The sequence below is a fragment of the Hippoglossus hippoglossus genome, chromosome 8 (assembly GCF_009819705.1).
Source record: "Hippoglossus hippoglossus isolate fHipHip1 chromosome 8, fHipHip1.pri, whole genome shotgun sequence".
NCBI lineage: Eukaryota > Metazoa > Chordata > Actinopteri > Pleuronectiformes > Pleuronectidae > Hippoglossus > Hippoglossus hippoglossus.
This window is the reverse complement of record NC_047158.1, coordinates 20,775,594-20,795,846: the sequence shown is the minus strand read 5'-3', so window position 1 is coordinate 20,795,846 and position 20,253 is coordinate 20,775,594. Positions and strand designations below refer to the sequence as shown.

The 20,253-nt window shown below is 46.2% G+C and overlaps 1 protein-coding gene across 3 annotated transcripts in view; it reads left to right on the top strand.

Moving 5' to 3' along the window:
• The window catches only part of ntn1b (netrin 1b), a 37,500-nt gene that overhangs the window by 7,680 nt on the left and 9,567 nt on the right, over positions 1 to 20,253 (top strand). For all 3 annotated transcript variants that reach the window (XM_034593617.1, XM_034593618.1, XM_034593616.1), the window contains exons 3-4: positions 15,049 to 15,237; positions 19,304 to 19,453. In XM_034593617.1, coding sequence (XP_034449508.1) covers positions 15,049 to 15,237; positions 19,304 to 19,453 — 339 coding nt within the window. The remainder of the gene's footprint in view (positions 1 to 15,048; positions 15,238 to 19,303; positions 19,454 to 20,253) is intronic.

Here is a 20,253-nt window from a genome sequence, read left to right as displayed (position 1 = left end):
CAGTGTCCTCTGGGTACAGGCTGCATGTTTTGAGGATTTTTTGTTTTGTTGAGCTCATAATTCAAGACAGACACGACGTTCCGAGCCAGAAAAGGTTTCACTCAGGCTTTTTAAGAGCATACTGAAAAATGCTGTTCTGCTATGATGTGGACGGCAGCTCGGAGAAGTGACTCAATGTTTTGAGAGGCGCGCGTTGGCTTTGATTTAATGTTCGTGTCCTTCATGCATGGGCTGTGGGACATCACGCCATCAACGAAGACATGAATGAAGACATGAATGAAGACATGCAGAATATTTCACGATTAAATAAAAACTAATAACTCCTCCTGCTGGCTTGAGACACACACACACACACACACACACAGGTCAAATGCGCATTAATAAGCCTCAATAACTTTCCATCCGTCTTCACCAGATTAGTTGCAGGATAAAACTGTTTTGTCGCACGATGTTGAAGTTTGTCATCGGAGACAGATGAGCTGAATTTAGAGACTGTCCCAAAACTGCAACATGGAATAGTCATTTTAAATTATATGCATATCAAACTTTATTTTCACATGGATTTTCTCCCAGAAATCTTATCCTGGCATTTTTATTTTTAGTCACATTTCAGACCAACTTCATTCAACTGGAAAACCTTCAGTTATTAAAGCTAGGGTTGGTAATCCTGGAAAAGCAGGAGCAGGCTACACTTAAAAACTAAAATGCTAACGATACATCCCCTCCCATTGGCTCCTCTCATCGAAGCCACGCCCCCAAAACACACGAACGCGCTCTGAACAACTGATGGAAGACGACTTTTCCAACAGCGATGAACCAATGAGACGATTGGTTGTGTTGTGACAGTTTATCAGGTTCATTGCTGGATTATTGTTTGATTCACTTTTGCACATGGTTTAAATTGGATCTTATACTTATGGGCAACTTGACATATGGAGAGTTGAAAACTATTAAACACAGATGTTTGAGGAGTCCTGATGATCTCTGTGGTGAAGGCAGTTGCCCACTTCCAGGATAAATCCTAGCTTGTACGAGTCTGGATGTGTACGGACGTTTTCTTGCTTGTTTATCGTTGTTTGTTCACGGAGCCTCGTTGTCTCCTGAAGTGTGGATCCTCACCTCTGAGGCCACGGTCACCGTCCGTCCACGCGGCGCTGCCCGGAGCTGGGACTCGCACGGTGGCATCAGGACCACCTAGTGCACGTCGAGCCCCCTTTTGAGGCCCCGAAGAAGGGGAGGCTGGGAAATGAGTAACGGGCCAGAGGAGTGACACGCTCCGCGGCTCAGCTTCAGATCCGCAGCCAGCTCCCCTGCTGCGCTGCCACCCGACACAGCCGGCTCAGCGACAGCGCCGCTTACACGCCCACACGCTTCCTCTGTGTCGCTTACCCGACTTACCCCTGGTGACCCCCCCCCCCCCCAAAAGCATTAAGAAACTCTGCAGCTTCTTTGGCTCGTACCATCCTCCCTGCTGGGCGTCTTTTTACTGGACCACAAAGATGACAACTGGATCAATTATAGTGTTGACACTTGTTAGACGGGAATTTTATGCAGCTCAGAGGTTTAATTTCACTCCTCTACTCAACAACAATATGTACATTAAACGTGACTGCTGCTTAACACTCAAACAAAGAAAGTGTAGACGCCTTGAAGCCTCGAAAAGGGAGGTTTTTTTGGTTCCTGTTTCATATTTATCTTTCCATATTAAATCTGCGTGGGCCTGCTCTGCTATATAATGGATTCCTACATCCTCCCGGGCTCCGTCTCCATCTCTCACATACCCCTGTGACCAATTCTTCTCTCGGTGAGAACGAGGAAGCCACTTATTGGATCTGAGGGGATATTCCGCAGGATGAACGGGGGAGAGGAGAACACCGACCACCACACACCGGTCCCCACAGGACCATAAATATCCCAGAGTTCCGTGTTTCCGCTCGGAGGAGAGAAAAACCTGGGGATTCATCAATTGCAGTCGTCCCTCTGCACACTGTGCTTGTGATTGAGGCCGAACTCCTGGTCAGACCGGGAGCATGAGACCATCCACAGGCGGAGGATTAAGCCGCCGCTCGTGCACTCTTCCATAACTCTTCCAGTGTTTGTGCACATGTAGACAGAAGCTGTTTTCAGACATGAACTCTGGAGAATGTCAGGACACATCTCCGCAGTTTGCCTTTCACACGTAAGAAAAGGAAAAGCAGGAGATTCTCCGTTGAAATCTCCGGAGCCGTCATCACCAAAAGCGTTCTTGACATTTCCGTCTGTCTTCTACGTTCACGGCACCTCTATTTCATCCTGAGATATTTGTATTCTTCTTGTTTTTCTTGTTTAGTGTCAGTCACGTGTTAGAAACCTCATGAACACGCCCACTTGCTCGCGGTGAATCTTCCAGAGAGTCTCCTGCCGTTTACTCACATCTGATCATTAGGACATTCTCCGGAGTTTTTACTCAGGGGGGCAGACGGGAAAAAGTCCAGCAGCTCACTCAGACATGTGGGTCTCCGCAGTGTACCGCCTGTTCCCATCCGATTGTCGTCTCGTGTCCAGCTCAGCTACTGTGGAGCAGATGACTCACGGCTCCTTCACACGCTCAGAACCAAACAGCAGAAAGTGACTTCCTTCCTCCTCCCGATCGGAGACGCACATCAGACGCTTCCCTCTCGTCTCGCCTTCAGGGGCTGAGCATGCGATGTGAACTCACACAGCTCGTAACCTGCTCACACGTGTGCATGTGTCATGTGGTTTATTTACACAGACAGTGAGACGCAATTTCTCATGATAGTAAGTCAGAGATAGCGCGGCGTGTCTGGTTCCCACTCAGAGCGGCAGCTGGGAAAGAGAATGACCTCAGAGCAGCGGGCCCGACGACCATGTCAGATTACACCGTGATGTACAACAAGCCTGCAGAGCCTGGGGTCTGTTACAGCAGGTTTTTATGTTCAGCAGAGACAAGAGCAGATCTGAAAACACCTAAACAATGGAGCGGTCACACGGAACAGAGGGAGGAGGAAGATACAGAGGTGGCAGCAGGGTCTGGTCAGGATTTCATTGCACTTTGGGTTGTGCACATTGTCTCTTGTTACGTTTGAATTATAATCCTGAATATCCTTGAGGATTATTGATTGATTGCAGGGTTTAATTCTCCAAAGTCTAGAAATTCAACTTGACGAGTGAGCGACTGTCGGCAGTTGCGAGAACATGGGGAAGAGCGAGTTCACGCTCGTCTCCGCCGGATAGATTCTCGTCAGGCAACGTTGGTGAAGACAAGAACTCCCGTGAACCCACACTGCTTCACGACGTCATCAAACTAATGTCATCTTGTGTTATTGTTATGATTGAAAGACCAATCGAGGGCGAGGTTAAATACTGTACATTTAAAAGAAACCTGGTTAGAATTGATGCAATAGAGATCTCATGACGTAAAAGCAGATGAAGACTAGAGATTACTAGAACTATTAAACTGAAGAAAAGCTCCCTTCAGAGCCACAGAAGACAATTTATTATGCAACAGTTTCCGTGAGTAGTAAAAAACCCCGGAGTGAATATCAAAAACAGCTGACGTTGTGATGAATGAGAGTGAAATAGATTAAATGCAACAGTCCAAAGGGCTGAGTCACGTCGGTTTGACTGACGGAGGCTGAGGTTCCTCGTTCTGGACGTCTCCATCAATCGCGGGGATTTGTTTGAGTCATTAATACCGAGGTCAAGGTTCAGCGGGATCCTGCTCAGATTGCCGGCGGCAGGAAGAACCAAGCCCTTTTCCTCCTTGGCTCAGTACCATGTCCTGGACGCCGCCTAGCAACCGGCAGGACAAACTCTGGGATAAAAATGAAAACAGTAGTGAGAAAACTTTTACAATGACCCCCTCGGTGTTTCCATAACCACAATTATCAACCGTTCAATCCCGTCCTGAGAGCTGGGAGCGCAGTGTTCTGTCAGTTCTCCTGAGGTGGTGCTCGTTAGAGTTCCTCCATTGAGTTGAAAACCTACTTTGACACATGCAGAACTGGAAAACGACTACTGCACCGAACATGAATCTCCTGTCATCGAACTATAGGGTTAAACTTTTTGACGCAATCTAAAACCGCACGGGAGAGATATTTCTGACACGGGGATGTGGCTGGTTATAAATAGACCCTTGGAGAAAAGTGTAAAACAAAAAAAAAGCACAATAAACATGCCAGAGGGATGATGGATTGTCACCTCAGGTTTATGATTTACGGCCGAGTGGCTCCTTGCCTCCTTTATTCCCCGAGCACGGGAGAACACAGCGGAGGAGCCGCGTGCCAGAGTGTTAAAATAACCTCTCCGCTCTGTGGGATAGATTTGGACCTCGGCCCAACGCAGGCCAGGATCCAGCCCTGTAGCAACCAGGCCCTGTTTAGATGTTTAGCACAGGTTCAGTCTGGAGAACATCAACTGTGACCACAAGCACAATTAGGCCTGCGTTCATGTAATGTCAGGATTTTACTGTAAATACAAGCAAAACTATTCAGGTCTGGTGATTACAGTGAGGATAGTAAAGTGAGGTTTCTGTTGTGTCATCATGCAAACCACTGTTATCCAAAATGTACTCAGAAGACACAAAGAGTAAGAAATACACAGTTATTTAGACGTAAGAAATTAGAAGTCATTGATGAACCACTAAAAATAAGAAATTAACAGTTTAAGTTATAGACTTTATATAAAGATGGATGATATGATGGCTCTGTGGGTCTTGAATCCTGCCTGAGTAGATCTGAGCTGTGTCTCTAGACTCGACTGTCCCAAATTAAAGGCTCCTCCAAATGTGTCCTTCCACCCTCGAGCAACTAGGGGGCTCCATCAGGTGGATCCTCACCGGTCCAACATATCCCATGATTCATTGCGCTTGTGTTTTTCAAAGAGGTAGCAGCGGCAGTGAGCGAGGTGTCGGAAGAATTGATTTTTGAACGCAAGAACTCGACCGAACAGCAAACGACACACGTGTTAAAAACATTAATCAACCGAGGAACTTTTTTGCTTGTAGCTTTGTTGCTAGGCGACGGCTGAAAGGGCGAGACAAGCTGGGGATGTAAATAAGACGAGTGGACCGTCTTATTTGGGTTCGGCCGACTCGGGCTCCGAATACGCAAGATGGCAGCGTTTGTATCTGGGATATTTTGGTTTCATTTCTAGATAGTGGACAGAAGTGAGGACTCTTTGTATAAAGTCTATGGTTTAAAACATTAAGGTTAATGTGTAGAGCTCGTTAAGTCTGACATGAAGTGAGACAACTGCGTTCCTCTGACTGTCGGGACACATCTGGGGACAAAAAAAGGTGGAAATCACTTCTCTACAACATGTTTGTGTGGATGCAGTCGACCTTTCCACCCGCAGTGAAAACTTCCTTTCCAAACAGAACAGAGGGAACAGCATTTGAGGGAACTAATGACCGCGGACCTTTTCATCACCTTTCCCATAAACTGGAGGAAATAAAAGCCCGAGGAAGGAAAAGGAGCAGCCGTTTCCACACCTACACTGAGAGAGCGCTCCAGTTCAGATATACAAGGCATCAAACACAAACACCAGAAATTAATACGCTTTTATGAGATTATTACTCAGGAGAATATTTTGGTAGTAATTACAGCAGGCGTTTTAATTTGCAGACGCACACACACACACACACACACATGCACACAGGAAAAAGGAAGTATTTCCTGGTCAACGCCCTGAGCTCCTGCCAACCAGTCACAGCAGGAGACTTCCTCCACCGATCCATTAGCCTTATGCTTTAATTGGTTGTTCTAAGACCGGCCTCGTTTCCTCCGGCGGTCGCTCAGGGAACAAACCTCACGTTTGATAAAGTGACTCGATTCAAGATTTGGCGAGAATATACAATTTTTTACGCAGCTGACCCCTGACGCTGGGGAGGATCAGGTGTGAGAGAGGCCGTGAGAACAGAAAGAAAACTACTACACACAAAACACAGAAATACACGCTTTCCTCTCCACCTCCTCTTTGTGTCTCTTTGTCCCGCTTGCTGGTATTTTCCTTTTTCACGCCGCCGCTGCTTTAATGAACGAGTTCCACGGCACAGAAAGACAAGACAAACGGGCGATAGAAAGCGGGCGACGTGCAACAAAGATCCCAGGGCGAGACTGTTGCAATTACACAGCGTACGTTCCAACCAAGTGAACCAGCGGCCCGCCCCCTCACGCCTCCCCTGGACCGCCTCCAACACGACAAGAAAAGGATAAATGGGCTGAGATGTGCCGGCCATTATACTTTATAATTCATAAGAGAGGGTGTGTTATCACTGGCACCAGCTCGCAGCGGCTGTTTAGAGAGGGAGGGAATAGCTTTGGTCATCGCCGATTACACAATCACCAAATGCTGCTGGTAGGAAGACGTGAATTCGTTCTTCTCATGTGTGAAATGATTCAGATCAAACAGGGAGCAGATGAGCTGCTTTCAGACCTGCACTGAACTCCTGAGAATCTCCTGACGTTCTCCAGAGGGGCTGCACGCGAGAACCGCAAGTGTCCAAGTGGGAGAGGCTCCGGACTTTCTCTGGAGGTTCTCTGGTCAGCGCCCGAGTTAAAACTCCGGATGATGGGAGAATAGAGCAGGAGATTCTCCAAAGGATTCACCACGAGCGAGTGGGCGTGCATGGCAAACATGAAAAACACAAAAAGAATACAAATATCTCAGGATGTCATACACGTAGAAGACAGCGGAGAATCTCCTGCTTCGTTGTTCATGTGTGAAAGACAAACTCTGGAGCGAGTCCAGACCGGGTTGTGTGGACATTCTCCGGAGTTCACGTCTGCAAACAGCTGAACTGTCCTCAGCTGCTCCTGGATCTGCCTAAAACGAGGCTCGTAACCAGAAGTGATCGACTCCATATCTGCTCTGCTGTTAGATCACATCTCTTCTCTTCGGCCTCCTTTTAGAGTTGAAGACATTATTATCCCAGCAGATTATGATATGATATATTACGTATTGCTGTTTTCTTGTTGTGCCTTTTACTTTGTAAAGCACTTTGTTCAACCAAGTTGTTTTAAATGTGCTTTATAATTAAAGTTTCCCTGTAGCTCCTACACATAGAGAAAACTATTTAACCTATTCCCTCTATATGCAGATCAACCAGGGATCATTAAAGCCTGTTTGCACGTGACTCCTGTTTTTCTCCCAGTCGCCACCAACAGGTCGTTTCTGTTTGACCCACACACATTACTACCAGCTGATCTCATATTACATTGACCGGTGGTGTGTGTGTGTTGTGTGAGCTGAGGTCACTCTGCATTACCTAATGCAACCCGCCGCACAGTGGAGCCGCCTGGAGAGCCACCAGGGCCCCGGCTGACCCGGGTGGCTGTTTGTGTTGAGGCAGCGCACTCCCTCGTTCACCGGGCAACCGAACGGTTTACGGGCAGTTACTCACACAAAAGTACGGGGCGGGCTGATTGCTCAGCTAATTGATCTCCACCAGAGATCAAAGAGCCGCGCTCATAAAGGGAGGGAACGCACCCCCCCCCCCCCCCCCCCCCCATGACATCAGCGCAGGCTGCATGGTGAGACGGGTGCATGCAAATCAACGGGGAGACTTATTCACACTTTCTGGAGAGAGGCAGTCTGCAGAGCGAGGAGAGAAACCACACTTTCACACACACACACACATTTACACAACTGTTAATAAAGCACCACAACAAGCGAACGGATCCTATTAAGAGAATTCTGCTGTTGGACCAGAGGGGACCGAGGCCAAGAGACCACCTGGTTAGAGAAATTACACAACAGAAATATGAACTGTGTAGTCCGGGAAAACATTAGCAACACCACATCCTCTGCAATAAAAAACAATATAAAAAAAAAAAAATCCAAATTCCAAATCCAGAATGTTGTTTATTCTTAACGGCCGTGGGCAAATTCTTCCGGGGTCGCAGGTCAAACGTGGCTACAGATGCTGACGTCTTTTAAGTACGTGGGCGTGATGTGAACTCAGGCTGTCGGTTTAAAGAGGTCACACTCAGCACTGGTGCACCTTGATGCTTCACATGTGGGGGAATAAAACACGGGGCCATTATTTTAATATCATTACATCTTATTGACATTTGCCACATTCTTGTTTTTCTGACAGGGAACAAGCAAAGTTCTACTCTTTGCACACATATTAAGAACTTTTTCTTTGAACAAATGCATTAATAAGTATCCTCTCAAATAACTTTTGCAATTATTCAATCAACAGTAATAGAGTAAAGCTTTCATTTCATGTGATCCTTGTTAAATGTTGCACCAAGACTTTTTCTGATCTTTTCTACATTTCCAGTCAGACTCCAGCTCCTGACATTTGGCTCTAAACTTTAATAAGACCAGTTTATACCCACACACACACACACACACACACACAGACACACACACACAGACACACACAGAGACACACACACACGGCGAGCAGCACTGAGTCCCACAGACACAGGAGCGTGCTCAGACCTGGCTGTAGTGGAAGAGCGAGATGGCTGCAGATAGCCTTTCATCCTGAGGACGGCTCAATTCATTAGCTCAGCTTGGACCTTTTTCATCTCTTATCTGGTCTCCGGGCACAAAATGGCCTCATGTGTGGTTTGGCAGCTCCCTCGGGGGTGAAAGGTGAGCTGAGTGATGGCTCATTATGTTGCTGTGTGTGTGTCGTTACGGTCGCGGAGCAGACACAGCTTCCCCACAGGGAACAAATTGGCCATGATGGCATCATTAGACTGATAACATCTGTGCCAATACAAGGCAGATGTGGCTCAGCGGCTTCGTTGGCCTCTGCCCTGGACCATCAGTTTGGACACTGAAGATGGTTCAGGGCAGGTTTGCTGTCACAGACTGTGGAGAACTCACCTGTAGGTTTATAAAGGAAGCTGCGAAGCCTGGGAAGTCAGTTTCTATAGAAGTCTCTGATTTATAACGTCAGGAGTTTATGTCTCGATCTCTAGCTTCAAGCCGTCTTCAACACAACATGACTTACGGTCCATTTAGAGTCAAACAGTCAATAAAGGCCCGTCTGCACTGGGGGGGGGGGGGGGGGGGGGGGGGGGGCGTGGATACTGTGTGACTGACAGCTCGTACCGTCCACAGGGTGCAGGCCGCTGGTCTAGGTGGGCGTGCATGCGACAGAAGTTCTACTCAGTCGAAGTCTGAGGTTTGTGCGACACGTCTGTTTGTCTAAAAGAACACGTGGCTTCACAAAGAGCATCTGAGACCTTCGTTTTGGTTTTGTCCTCACATTGCCGTCCGTCATGAGAAGGAAGATGAAGCAAATTGATGGAGCGACTTGAGATGAAAGTCCACGAGCAGCAGCTCAGCTCAGAGACAAGTGCAGCGAAGACCTGCTTCTAATGTGCGTCTCATTAAAACCAGGTTCCAGCTCCTCGTGGTCCAGCTCAGTTGTTTGTCTCTTTTAACATCTGAAAATCTGCTGTATTTGTTTATGTGACACCAAGGTGAGCGAGTTGTTATTGACGAAGCTCCTCAGAGGTCATTGTCTAAACCTGCACGAGATCAAAATCTCCCTGCAACGGCTCCAATTGTTATTTTCTTCCCCTTTCACTGTTTACATTTTTTTGCCTCCAGTGAAACCATCAAAAGCCGAGGCGGGGACTTGTAAAAGGATTCATCATCTGGAGAGCTTGTTGCTCAAGTCTTTGTTGTCGTCCTCGCCCTCATCAAAACCACAGCTGCTGCAGAGATGTGTGATTGAAATGTTTTATTATGGGAAGCGTGCGTCTGGCGGAGGTCGGCCTGGAAGCAGCTGAGGGTGACGGATCGTGGCACTTGGTTTTTTTTATGTTTGTGCGTTACCGAGTCAAATGTGCTTCGTCGGAGGGAGTCCACGGACGCCGCGCGACAGAGACGCCGCGTGTTCGTCGGCAGCGTTGGCTTCGATAACGATTAGTCTCAGCGCCGTGGCAGCTGATCCCACGCCTCTATAAAACTGGATTTACGACCACGATTAACAAAACCCTTCGCGGCAGAATTTTATTCGTGATTTATTCTCCCAGCCTTCCAGATTTATAATGATATATTTGTGAAGTCTGTTTGGACGCAACGCGCTGTGATTTAGCGACTCCAAGTTATGTCTCTATAATCATTACAACCACATCCAGAGCCTGAAGCACAATCACTGACTTATTCATTGCCTTATTAGCGAAGCTATACAGCGTCCTAGTTTCAAGCTAAAGATTCAGTTATGACTTCATCCATTGAAGCTCCGTAACGCTTCACATTACGACCCATGAATCACGGCGTAATTACTTAATACTGTATATTCAGGGTTTGAAAAACCAGATACATGTACTGGGAAAGGAATGCAGGGAAATTGGGCAACAGTGTTGATATTCCACTTAAATTAGATGAGTCGTTATTCATTTAAAATGTTGGATATGCTTACAAAATACACTCTTTATAGAAATACTGTGTAAGAGGCTGATTTTCGTCTTGAGATTAAAATTCAGAGAGTTCCAGAAAGAGAAATAAATCCTCAAGCAAATGTCTGGAACATCATAACGTCTCTTATGTTTGATTCAGTGAAATAAACGTTGAGATATTAGATGTGTCAACATCTGTGTGTAGTCAAATCAAAGGAACTATAACTCAATAATAACTCAATTGTTAAAATATTTATTGTCAGTTTTCACATCACTGGAGCGGTGAGAAAATAAGTATTCTAATAAAAAAGAAACTTTATATTCTCCTGTCGGACTCAACCCAACTTTTCTCTTCCTTTCATCTCCACAACTTTTTTCTTTGTTCAGTGAGAGAAACGATCTCTCTTCTCCCGTCGTGATTTTAAATCTGGGCTGGAACGGTTTTAACTTCACATTACTTGGTTTATAACGCTCTGTCAAAATATTATAATTCTCGATGATTTATCGCTCGGAGGTTCGGGTCAGGACAGCACAGCCTCTGGATCCAGATCTAGACCGCGGCTCGCCTGTTAGTGAACTCAGGTCCGTGTGATAAAACACTGGGAAACTTAATATATCCAGGAAAATACATCTAACGGTGAAATAACTGATGTTCGAGCAGTTTTGGTGTCGACAGGTAACGAGGCTTTGAAAATATGTGAGAAATCTGAAAGTCCTGTAAAAAATATGCGTCACCTTTCAGAAGTGTTACCTGTGTTCTTTTAAATAGACACTTCATGTTTATTAATGAACTCCTGTGACACTTCAGAAACATCACCCACGTGCAACATAGGTGTTATGCAAGCATTGTATAAGCTCTGTACGCAGCAAGACTTTTCAATCGAGTGCATCTGGTGCAGCTTCAGCAGCGTGTGTGTGTCTGTGTGTGTCTGTGTGTGTCTGTGTGTGTGTGTGTGTGAGGCCACAGATCTGCAGTAGCACAGAGGAAAAAAACCCAAACTCTGCTCCCTCCTTCAACAAACACACACACTGTCTAACTCGCAGAGACATTTCCCAACAAACACAGTTAGCGTCTGCGTCTGAAACGTCCCACCGCTAAAACCAACTGTTGTCATGAGAATACGGCCCCGTAATCTGTGACGGGCCAAAAGTCGTCTTCTCCCCTGATCCCCGGCTGTGACGAGACTTGAAGCCTGTTTGATTTGGGGCGCTCGCACGTCATCGGCTCATGATACGAGTGTCTGCGCGGGATTACACCCAGCGAGAGAGTAATTGGTCCTGGATAAACAACAATTGTGCTGGAATTCCATCTTTCTCCATCTCTGAAGGAGCAGTGCATTCTTTTCAGTGCAGATCACACACACAAACACACACACAGACACACACACACAAGTCTTTCTCTCACACACACGCACGCACACACACACACTCTGTTCGGTTACAGATCTGACACCTGTGGACAGAGCTGGTAAATTCCTGCCGCTGCAGCTCCGAGTTCTTCAAAACCCGTCCATAACTGAATCTCATCAGAGACGGTGGCGTACAGATGGCTGATTGTTTCTGAAGTGCGCTCGCCTCTGCAGACAGAGCGAATCACCACCTCCGCCGAGCTGTGGGATGCGTGATTTCCATCCAATATGCACACCCACCGCGGCCTCTTCCTTCTCTGGGCCTGATAGATGCCACTTGAGCATAAATAGATTGGAATAGCATCGCTCTGAGAGGGTCCTCGAAAGCAAATGGAAGCCGAGCCGGGAAAGACACCTTGCTCCTCTGCATGTATCAAAACACGGCGAGCTGCGGTTTTGCAGTAACCAGTACTTTATATGCATTTTTCTAGTATTCACACTCTGTCAAAATTACTGTGACGTCTCCTTTGGGGTTTTATTATTTCATACAAAACTTGTTTTTCTGTTCGATTTCTACTTTCTGATATATTTAGCTTCTTTAGAAAGAGTGGAGGAAACGTACAGATTGAACATTACACTATTCGTTGTACTTTATTATTACCATTATACATTTGTATTATTATATGATCAAATATATTATTATTCAATAATTATATTATCTTTAGCAGGTCAAGGTTTAGCACAAGCAGGTGTATAGTCAGTTATGAAATGAAAAGATTCTTACAGAACCATTCAGAGGTGAATGATCTGTATCAGCAGTTCACAGCCGGTTGGTTCATAACAAAAGAGTTATTAATAATTTGATTTTTTTTTAAAACAACACATGAATGGGCTGTAACAATTTGTTTTTGAAAAGTCACTTATTAATAATGTTTAAATAGATGAGTAATGGACAAAAGGTCAAAATGTGTGACTTTAAACACAAGTTAAGATCGTCACAGTTGCAGTTTACGTTTCTTTCATACGACGCTGTAGTTTGCAGTTTACATATATTTTTTGAGATGGAAAAAACGATAAATGACGGCAGACATGTCCCGAATGAGCCGAATGTTCGAAATCAGTTGAAGTTTGAGTTGTAGGCGACCAAAGACGAACTTGTTTGGAACACGTGTGACAGTAACAGTACCTGAGTCCTGACTTCACCTTCTCCGTCCCGTCCTGTGGCCGACGTGTGACAGATGCAGTAAAGGCCACCGGCGGCCTGTTGCTTATCAGCACCGGAGCTATTGTCACCGCTGGCCGGCGGCTGCTCCGAGTGCGTGAGCCGAGCGAGGACGTGTGGAGGAGATAGCGCAGCGTTCATCAGAAGGGCCTGGGGACAGCTGTGGAGATAAGGCTTATTGATCACATGATGCTCTCACGCACACATACACGACTTGTTGTTTTGTTGTCGTCCTAAAAAAGTGATCGTTACAGCGACGGCTGCCGTGTTGCGATCATCTGTCTCTGCACATTTCGAGAAGATGAAAGTTCGGTACCTGCATTGACTTTGTTCACTGCCGAGGACTAAGAGCATTCCTACTCATGAAAAGGCCCCTTTGCATTTCCCCCTCACACGTCTCTCAAGTGGAGATAACATCTGGGATAAGAAAGTAGCAGAGAGGGAAATGGAGGCGGGAGGGTGTGAGTGTGTGTGTGTCCGTGTGTGTGTGTGTGTGTGTGTGTGTGTGTGTGTGTGTGTGTGTGTGTGTGTCCGTGTGTGTGTGTGTGTTTGTGTGAGAGAGAGTTCTTCAAAGCTCGGTGTAGAGAGTGTTGAATCAACCCTGGGAGGGAAGTGAGGGAGATAAGCCTGTGACAGCTGCCAAACACAGAGGTGCTGTGTGTGTCTGTGTGTGTGTGTGTGTGTGTGTGTGTGTGTGCCCCCCCATTCAAAATGAGTGTTTCTGAATCCCAACCACCTGCCAGCTCTGGTCCCTCGTGGCAGGTGTGAGTGTGTTTGTACGTGATTCCAACCGCAGATGAACGTGGAGCATATGTGGCTCTTATCTCCTGCATCTCGCCGTCATCGGCGCTAAGACGCGGAGATTACTGAACCGTGAGGAACCGTGAGGAACCGTGAGGGTCTTGTTTTGGCCTAACTGAAGGGAAATAAAGTGATTCAAAAAAGCTAAACATCTCTAACACGCGGATAATTGAAGTTTTATTTCAGAAGACCTTCGTTTGGTTTTGATCCACACAAGCTTTAAAACTTTTTTGTAGGAGCTCCATGCTTCTCTTCTGGGGGGAAACTAATTAGCTCCCTTGTAATTTAAAAGAAAAGCATTGGCATCGCTGTTGTTTGACCTGAATAAGAACAGGAGCGAGACAACTAACTAACTAACCAACTAACTAACTAACTAACTAAATTAACTATTCCCAAGGAAATCGGTGAAAATGTCAAACAAAACTCACTTAATCCTGGATTCACTCTAAACTTTCTTTTCTTTCTTGGCTCGAGTCGCATCCTTCCACAAAGTTTCGTACAAATCCGTTCAAAGAATCACGATGAAATAAATAATCATTTGACTTTTAATATGAGATTGTTATCTCACAGATTGCTGGATCTTTTTTTTATTTATTTTTAATATCGAAACGATCCCATAAGACAAAACCTGGCAACGGCCTGAAACCACAGCAACACATCATCAGTGCGTGAGGGACACGAACCCCCGAGGTCAATATCAACGAGTGAAAATAGCAATGACAATAAATCACAGAGCGCAGCCGTCGCTCAGATGTGTGGGAGAGCGGAAGAGCCTTTTCCTGCCTGACATCACCGGGGGTCAGAGGTTAAATTCACAAGCAGGTGGCCAAGTGAAAGAGAGCCTGGACCGGGAGGTTTCCTGCAGCCGCTCCATTATTCTCCACCAAAGCTGCGCCATCTGGTTCAATAACCCGTTGTCCCGATATGAAACTCACACCACACGGCTTCGCCATGTCCGGCCACTAAACGCATTTTCTCAGGGGTCTCCACCGACTTATCTGAGGTTCGTAAACGCCGTGAGCCGAGTTGGTCGCCGTCAGATAACAAGCTCGTGTTTCCAAAATGTCAGCTTTCCAGGAGCTGAGAGAAACATCTCGATCTCCACCTCGATGACACCGCGTTTGGTTTCACGAGGTGTTTGTGGTTCCTCAGCTGACGGGGGAACCGGTGTCGCCGTGCAGCCGGAGTGAAAACACCAAAGATCAGCTTTAGGGGGATCGTTTAGAATCCGAGAACTTCACCTATTTCTTCACTTCATGTCGAGAATCGAGTCGTATTCAGTGTGTGTCTCTCTGTGTCCGTGCAGCCTGCCACTGCAACCTGCACGCCCGCCGCTGCCGCTTCAACATGGAGCTGTACAAGCTGTCGGGCCGGAGGAGCGGCGGCGTCTGCCTCAACTGCCGCCACAACACAGCGGGACGCCACTGCCACTACTGCAAGGAGGGTTACTACAGGGACATGACCAAGTCCATCTCTCACCGCAGAGCCTGCAAAGGTAAGTGGAGACGAACCCCCCCCCCCCCCCCCAGTGTTTATTTAAACTATGAAGACACTGCAGCTATTGTGCATATGTATTTGTCCATTTTTAAAACTTTCATAAACGCTCCTCTTTATCTTTTTGGTTAAAGCAAAAGGCAAAAAGCTGATTTTATTTTTAAAGCACGTTTCCTTCCTGGGGAGATAAATGTGCTTCGTATACAAATATACACACTTTCTGTTTATTAGGTACATTTACAACAAAAGGAAAATGTCCGGAACATTTCGGGTAAAGTCCGGAGAATTGGGTCCGGACATTGATTGGCAGTTTTCATTTTTAGTGCCTGTGACACGTTTCTTTGCCAAAATTAATCTTAACATCAACTTTATTTATCTTCTTAACATTAGATTCAACTCTTTCCTCTCAAGCTATAAGTTGGGGAAAGGTTTCTACGCTCACGTCTTTCTCTGAGCTCCGTTTCACACTTGAGGTATTAAAGGAAATTTTTTTTTTTTAAACTTAAGACAAAGGTGCACAGCTGTGACGGTGTCAGTGAGGTGACCCGTGCTGCTGCAGATCCTCTGAGGAGCCTGACAAGACAAACATAACAAACAGAGCCGAGGTGTGAGCTGATCCACGGAACAGAGCAGTGGAAACAACTCGCTAATCGTCCCTCACAACACAAACACACACACACAGACACACACAGGTGTGAGCGCGTACGTCAGGACCAAGCTGCCGAGGATTAATGTGCGCGGAGACAAAAGCTGAGCTCCTTCTGTCTCGCAGCTCCCGAGGGAATAAAGACGGCCTCCGACGCTCTGAGCAAACAAACTGCTGTCACTCAATCACTTTGTCCAAACACTCGGCGGAGAAATATCCCACAGATGCACAAAGTACACAACTTGTACACATTCCTGTGCCTGTATCGGGCTGTTTGAGAGAAACCGACACACGAGCGATGACGTCAGAGTCGGAGAGGATCCTAATTCTATCAGTAAGAGCCGAGAAGGATCAGTGTCCCCAGTGTTTGTCCCACATGAAACTGAAGATTGATTATTATTGTTTGAGGGAAACTTTTTATAATCAGATATGAAATGAATAAATCTTACTGCAGAACCTCTACGAGCCAAATGTGTCACTAGATGACATTTCTCTCACCGCACGCTAATGACACACGAGAGACTATCGTGGTCTTCAGCCACATCCACCGCTGAGCTGTGATTGGCTGCTGACAGGGTCTCGGTGATGCCTATCCCTCGGTGACCCCCCCCCCCCCACTGCTGGCTGTTTAAACACGGAAACAGCAACAGGATATTTCCCGCTACATGCCAAACAACTGCTCCGCTATTAATTCACTCTACTCACAAGAAATAAGATCGATTTACTGTTTTACCGAACATAAGCTTGATAGATCGTCTGTAAACAATAAATCATTAAAGGCTACGTTATGATCCAAAAGGCCCGATCAGCGTCCACGTCATCGTTTCCCAAACTTCTCCGTTTCTGTCCATCCAGACTAAAACGCAGCCACCTTACATTTCAAACTAAAACGGGACGAGCAGCGTTTCCAAGCTTCTCAGTTCTATCGGCTCTAAACCTCTGCAGCAGTGTGGACTCCAGACGTATCTGTGTTTTTAAACAAAAACTATTAGTGTGGATGCAGCCAGAGGTTCTCACTTCACACGTCTCTTGCGAAGGCTTTCCAAACATCTGGATCAGTAAACCCCCTCACACTCCGCGCCCGCCCGTCACTCCTCGCACCCGGCTCGTTGCTCTGGAATCAAACCCAAACACTCTGATTGCTGCCTTTTCCCTCCTCAGGTGACAAAAGCAGAGCGAACGTGACATCAGCTACAAACCACTTTTATTTATTGTTCCGATCAGAAATAAAACCATCCCGCTCTGCTGTTGTTGGACAGGAAACGCAAACGCCGCGCCAACACGGCCCGGGGAGGAAGTCTGCTTTCATTCCCCCATTCCTCAGCCCCCCCCCCCCCCCCCATTCACGTCTCAACACAATGTCCTCTCAACGATTCGCCTAATAGTTTGAGCTTTAATGAAAAAAAATGTCTCCTCTACATCTCCAGTGGCAGAGTGGAATGCCTCATGCTTTCTATCCCAGATTTACAACTTCACCCCTCATCAAGCGCAGTGTAAACACGGCTCTTGGAAACCCACCGTGCACGCCCCCCCCACCCCCTCACCCCCACGTCCCCCCACCCCCACGTCCCCCCACCCCTAACAGTTTGTTTTCCTGCCCGGTCCCCTTGTATGTTTGGCAGTGGAAGCGACTCCACAGAGATGAAGCTGCATGTGCATGGTTGGTTGCACAGCACTCCCCCCCCCCCCCCCCCCAGGACCCCTCAGCAAACATTGAGCTCCACGGGGCCCCCCCTCCCCCCCTCTTCCCACTGCAGGTTGAAATTAATTAATGCGTCCAGGTTGTAGCACAGTTACGTCCTGACCTATCGTTCGCTCTCTGACGATAAACAGTCCAATCACATGTCGTGTACTGGCTGTTTTTAATAAATAAATATAATCAAGGAGAACAAAGTTATATAACGGCTCATATACAGAGATTTTTCAGTATTTTAAAACGGGGGGGAAATTACCGTTTACATAAACCAGAGCCTTGGAAATAACCACTTCTCATGTTTTTCAGTCTCCTGCATCTCCCCAGAAACCTTTAAAATTATTATGAATTACTATTAAATCCTTTGTTTGAAATATCACCGTCCTGATCCGAGTGGAGTGAACTGCTCGACACGCTGTGAAGTGAGGCTCTGGTCCAAAGAGGATTCTGAGGCGATCGTAAATACTAATGGGATCTAGGCCGAAGCGTACGTTCTGAAGACGAGCCGGAAACTCCTGAATATTTTTGCAAAATTGGTTACATCATGAAATATTTAGTTTAAATGAATTAGGAGGAGTCACCTGCAGGACAAACTGTTCATTCTGGATCCAGGAATTTTTATTTTGTTTCCTCAGACAATAATTAATTCGAGTCTTGATGGAAAAAAATATTCGGGTGTGTTTACGGGACTGATATTTATGAGTTTGTGTCATTTAACGCAGATCAAATAAAAATTCTGGATCTAGGGGGAATTTAAAAGTGGTTTTATAACATAGTGGCACTGAATTGTTAGAGGAAATAAAATTGAATCCTTGTAACTTTCGCTGTTTGATTTAATAAGAAAGTTGTTGTGCTAATGAAGCGCAAATAAATTCAAGCTACAAGTAACTCCGACCTCCGCTGGACCACTTCAAGCTCATTTCAAACAACTGCTGGTACGTTTAGCACATGCAGGGCTAATAGGGAGGCTGGGCTTCCACTTCAAACACGGGCTTTATGGTGCATGTTTGGCAGAACACACACACACACACACACACACACACACACACACACACACAGAGAGAGAGAGAGAACAAACTTCTCACATTTAACTTGCGATCCTCCCAAATAACAGCATACTTGGACTTTGAAGCGCGTTCCACTCGTCCATTAATAAGAAACATTATTCAGGGGAGTATTTGCGAGGAGCTATTTGCCAAAAAGCTTTAGATCGGGAAGCGAATCTGAAAAGCACACAACGTCTGATCCACGACGCTGCAGACGACACAAAGACAAATCTCACACACACACAGACACACAAACACACAGACACACACAGCCAAGCGATACTGCGCAGTGAGAGTAAACTACTATAATTAATCAAGTTATTTACTCTTTCCAGAGCAGCCCTAATAAAGACTCCTCTGGTCATTATGGGTGGAGTGAAGCGGTGCAATTTGATTGAGGTTTTGTGCTGGTCCAGGGCCCAGTTCTCCATCTGCGATGTTCTGGAAGGAAAACAGAGCCCACACTAATGTGGATGATTTCTCACTCGGCGTTTTTTTTAGTGCTAGGATAGATTTTTTTGTTTTATTGTATGGAATATGTAGAGTCAGCAGAGGACACGCCAGACACACACCGGAGGCATTGGAAAGCCGATATTTGTTTTGTGAAGCTGCTGGTTTTGTAAACCACCCACAAGTTGTTTACTTGATGGATCTGTGCCTTTTTTTCTATTTTCCTACACAGCGTGTGATTGTCATCCAGTCGGCGCGGCGGGGAAGACGTGCAACCAGACGACGGGCCAGTGCCCCTGCAAGGACGGGGTGACGGGGATCACCTGCAACCGATGTGCCAAAGGTTACCAGCAGAGCCGCTCGCCCATCGCGCCCTGCATCAGTAAGAACTTACACCCACTAATGATGTATATGCTTTATAGATGAGAATTAAGAAGCAAACTTTACTGCAACAACTACAACTGCAGGTCTGATTGGTTATAAAGCAAGAAAGTCACAACCTTCTCCTCCATGTTAGTGGATGAGACACGAACCAAACAAACAGATTCAAGGACACGTAAAATACGGTTTCCTCAAAGCTGGTTTCTGTCATTTTAGGAAGTAAATGATGTTCATGTTCAAGGGTTAATTCTTTCCAGTAAGTTTTTAATTAGTTATCTGATGCTATAAAAACATGGTGAACGCCATGACGGACACCTGAGACTTGCAATTGGTCAAACGCAGGTAGGGGCGGGACCACACAGCGGCATCCCCCCCGATCGCTTACGTGCAGACTCTGGCACCAAATGTGCAGCTTTTTCATATACGGGATGTTTTGGCTTCTTTTCTAGATCGTGGGAGGAAGTGGAGACCTGTTGTCCATCTTTTTAACACCAGTGTATACAAAATATTTAAGTGTATTTACTCTGCAACCACCAGCTTCCTCTAATTGTGAGGGATTCCATTTAAAATTGATTGATTGCAGCCCGGCCCCATTGCCAAGCGTGCTCAGCCAAATCCTGCAGCTCTGATTCAGGCTCCAATCCGCGATAGCAAATCTGATAATTACCACGGGACAAGACCTGAAAAGGACAGGACATGTTGTTGTGCATGAATTCATGGCTCACGCTCATCCTGTGTTATTTTTATACCCCTGTTCCATTATTTTGGATAGATCTTTGGCTGTTTAAACCAGAGCCTGGA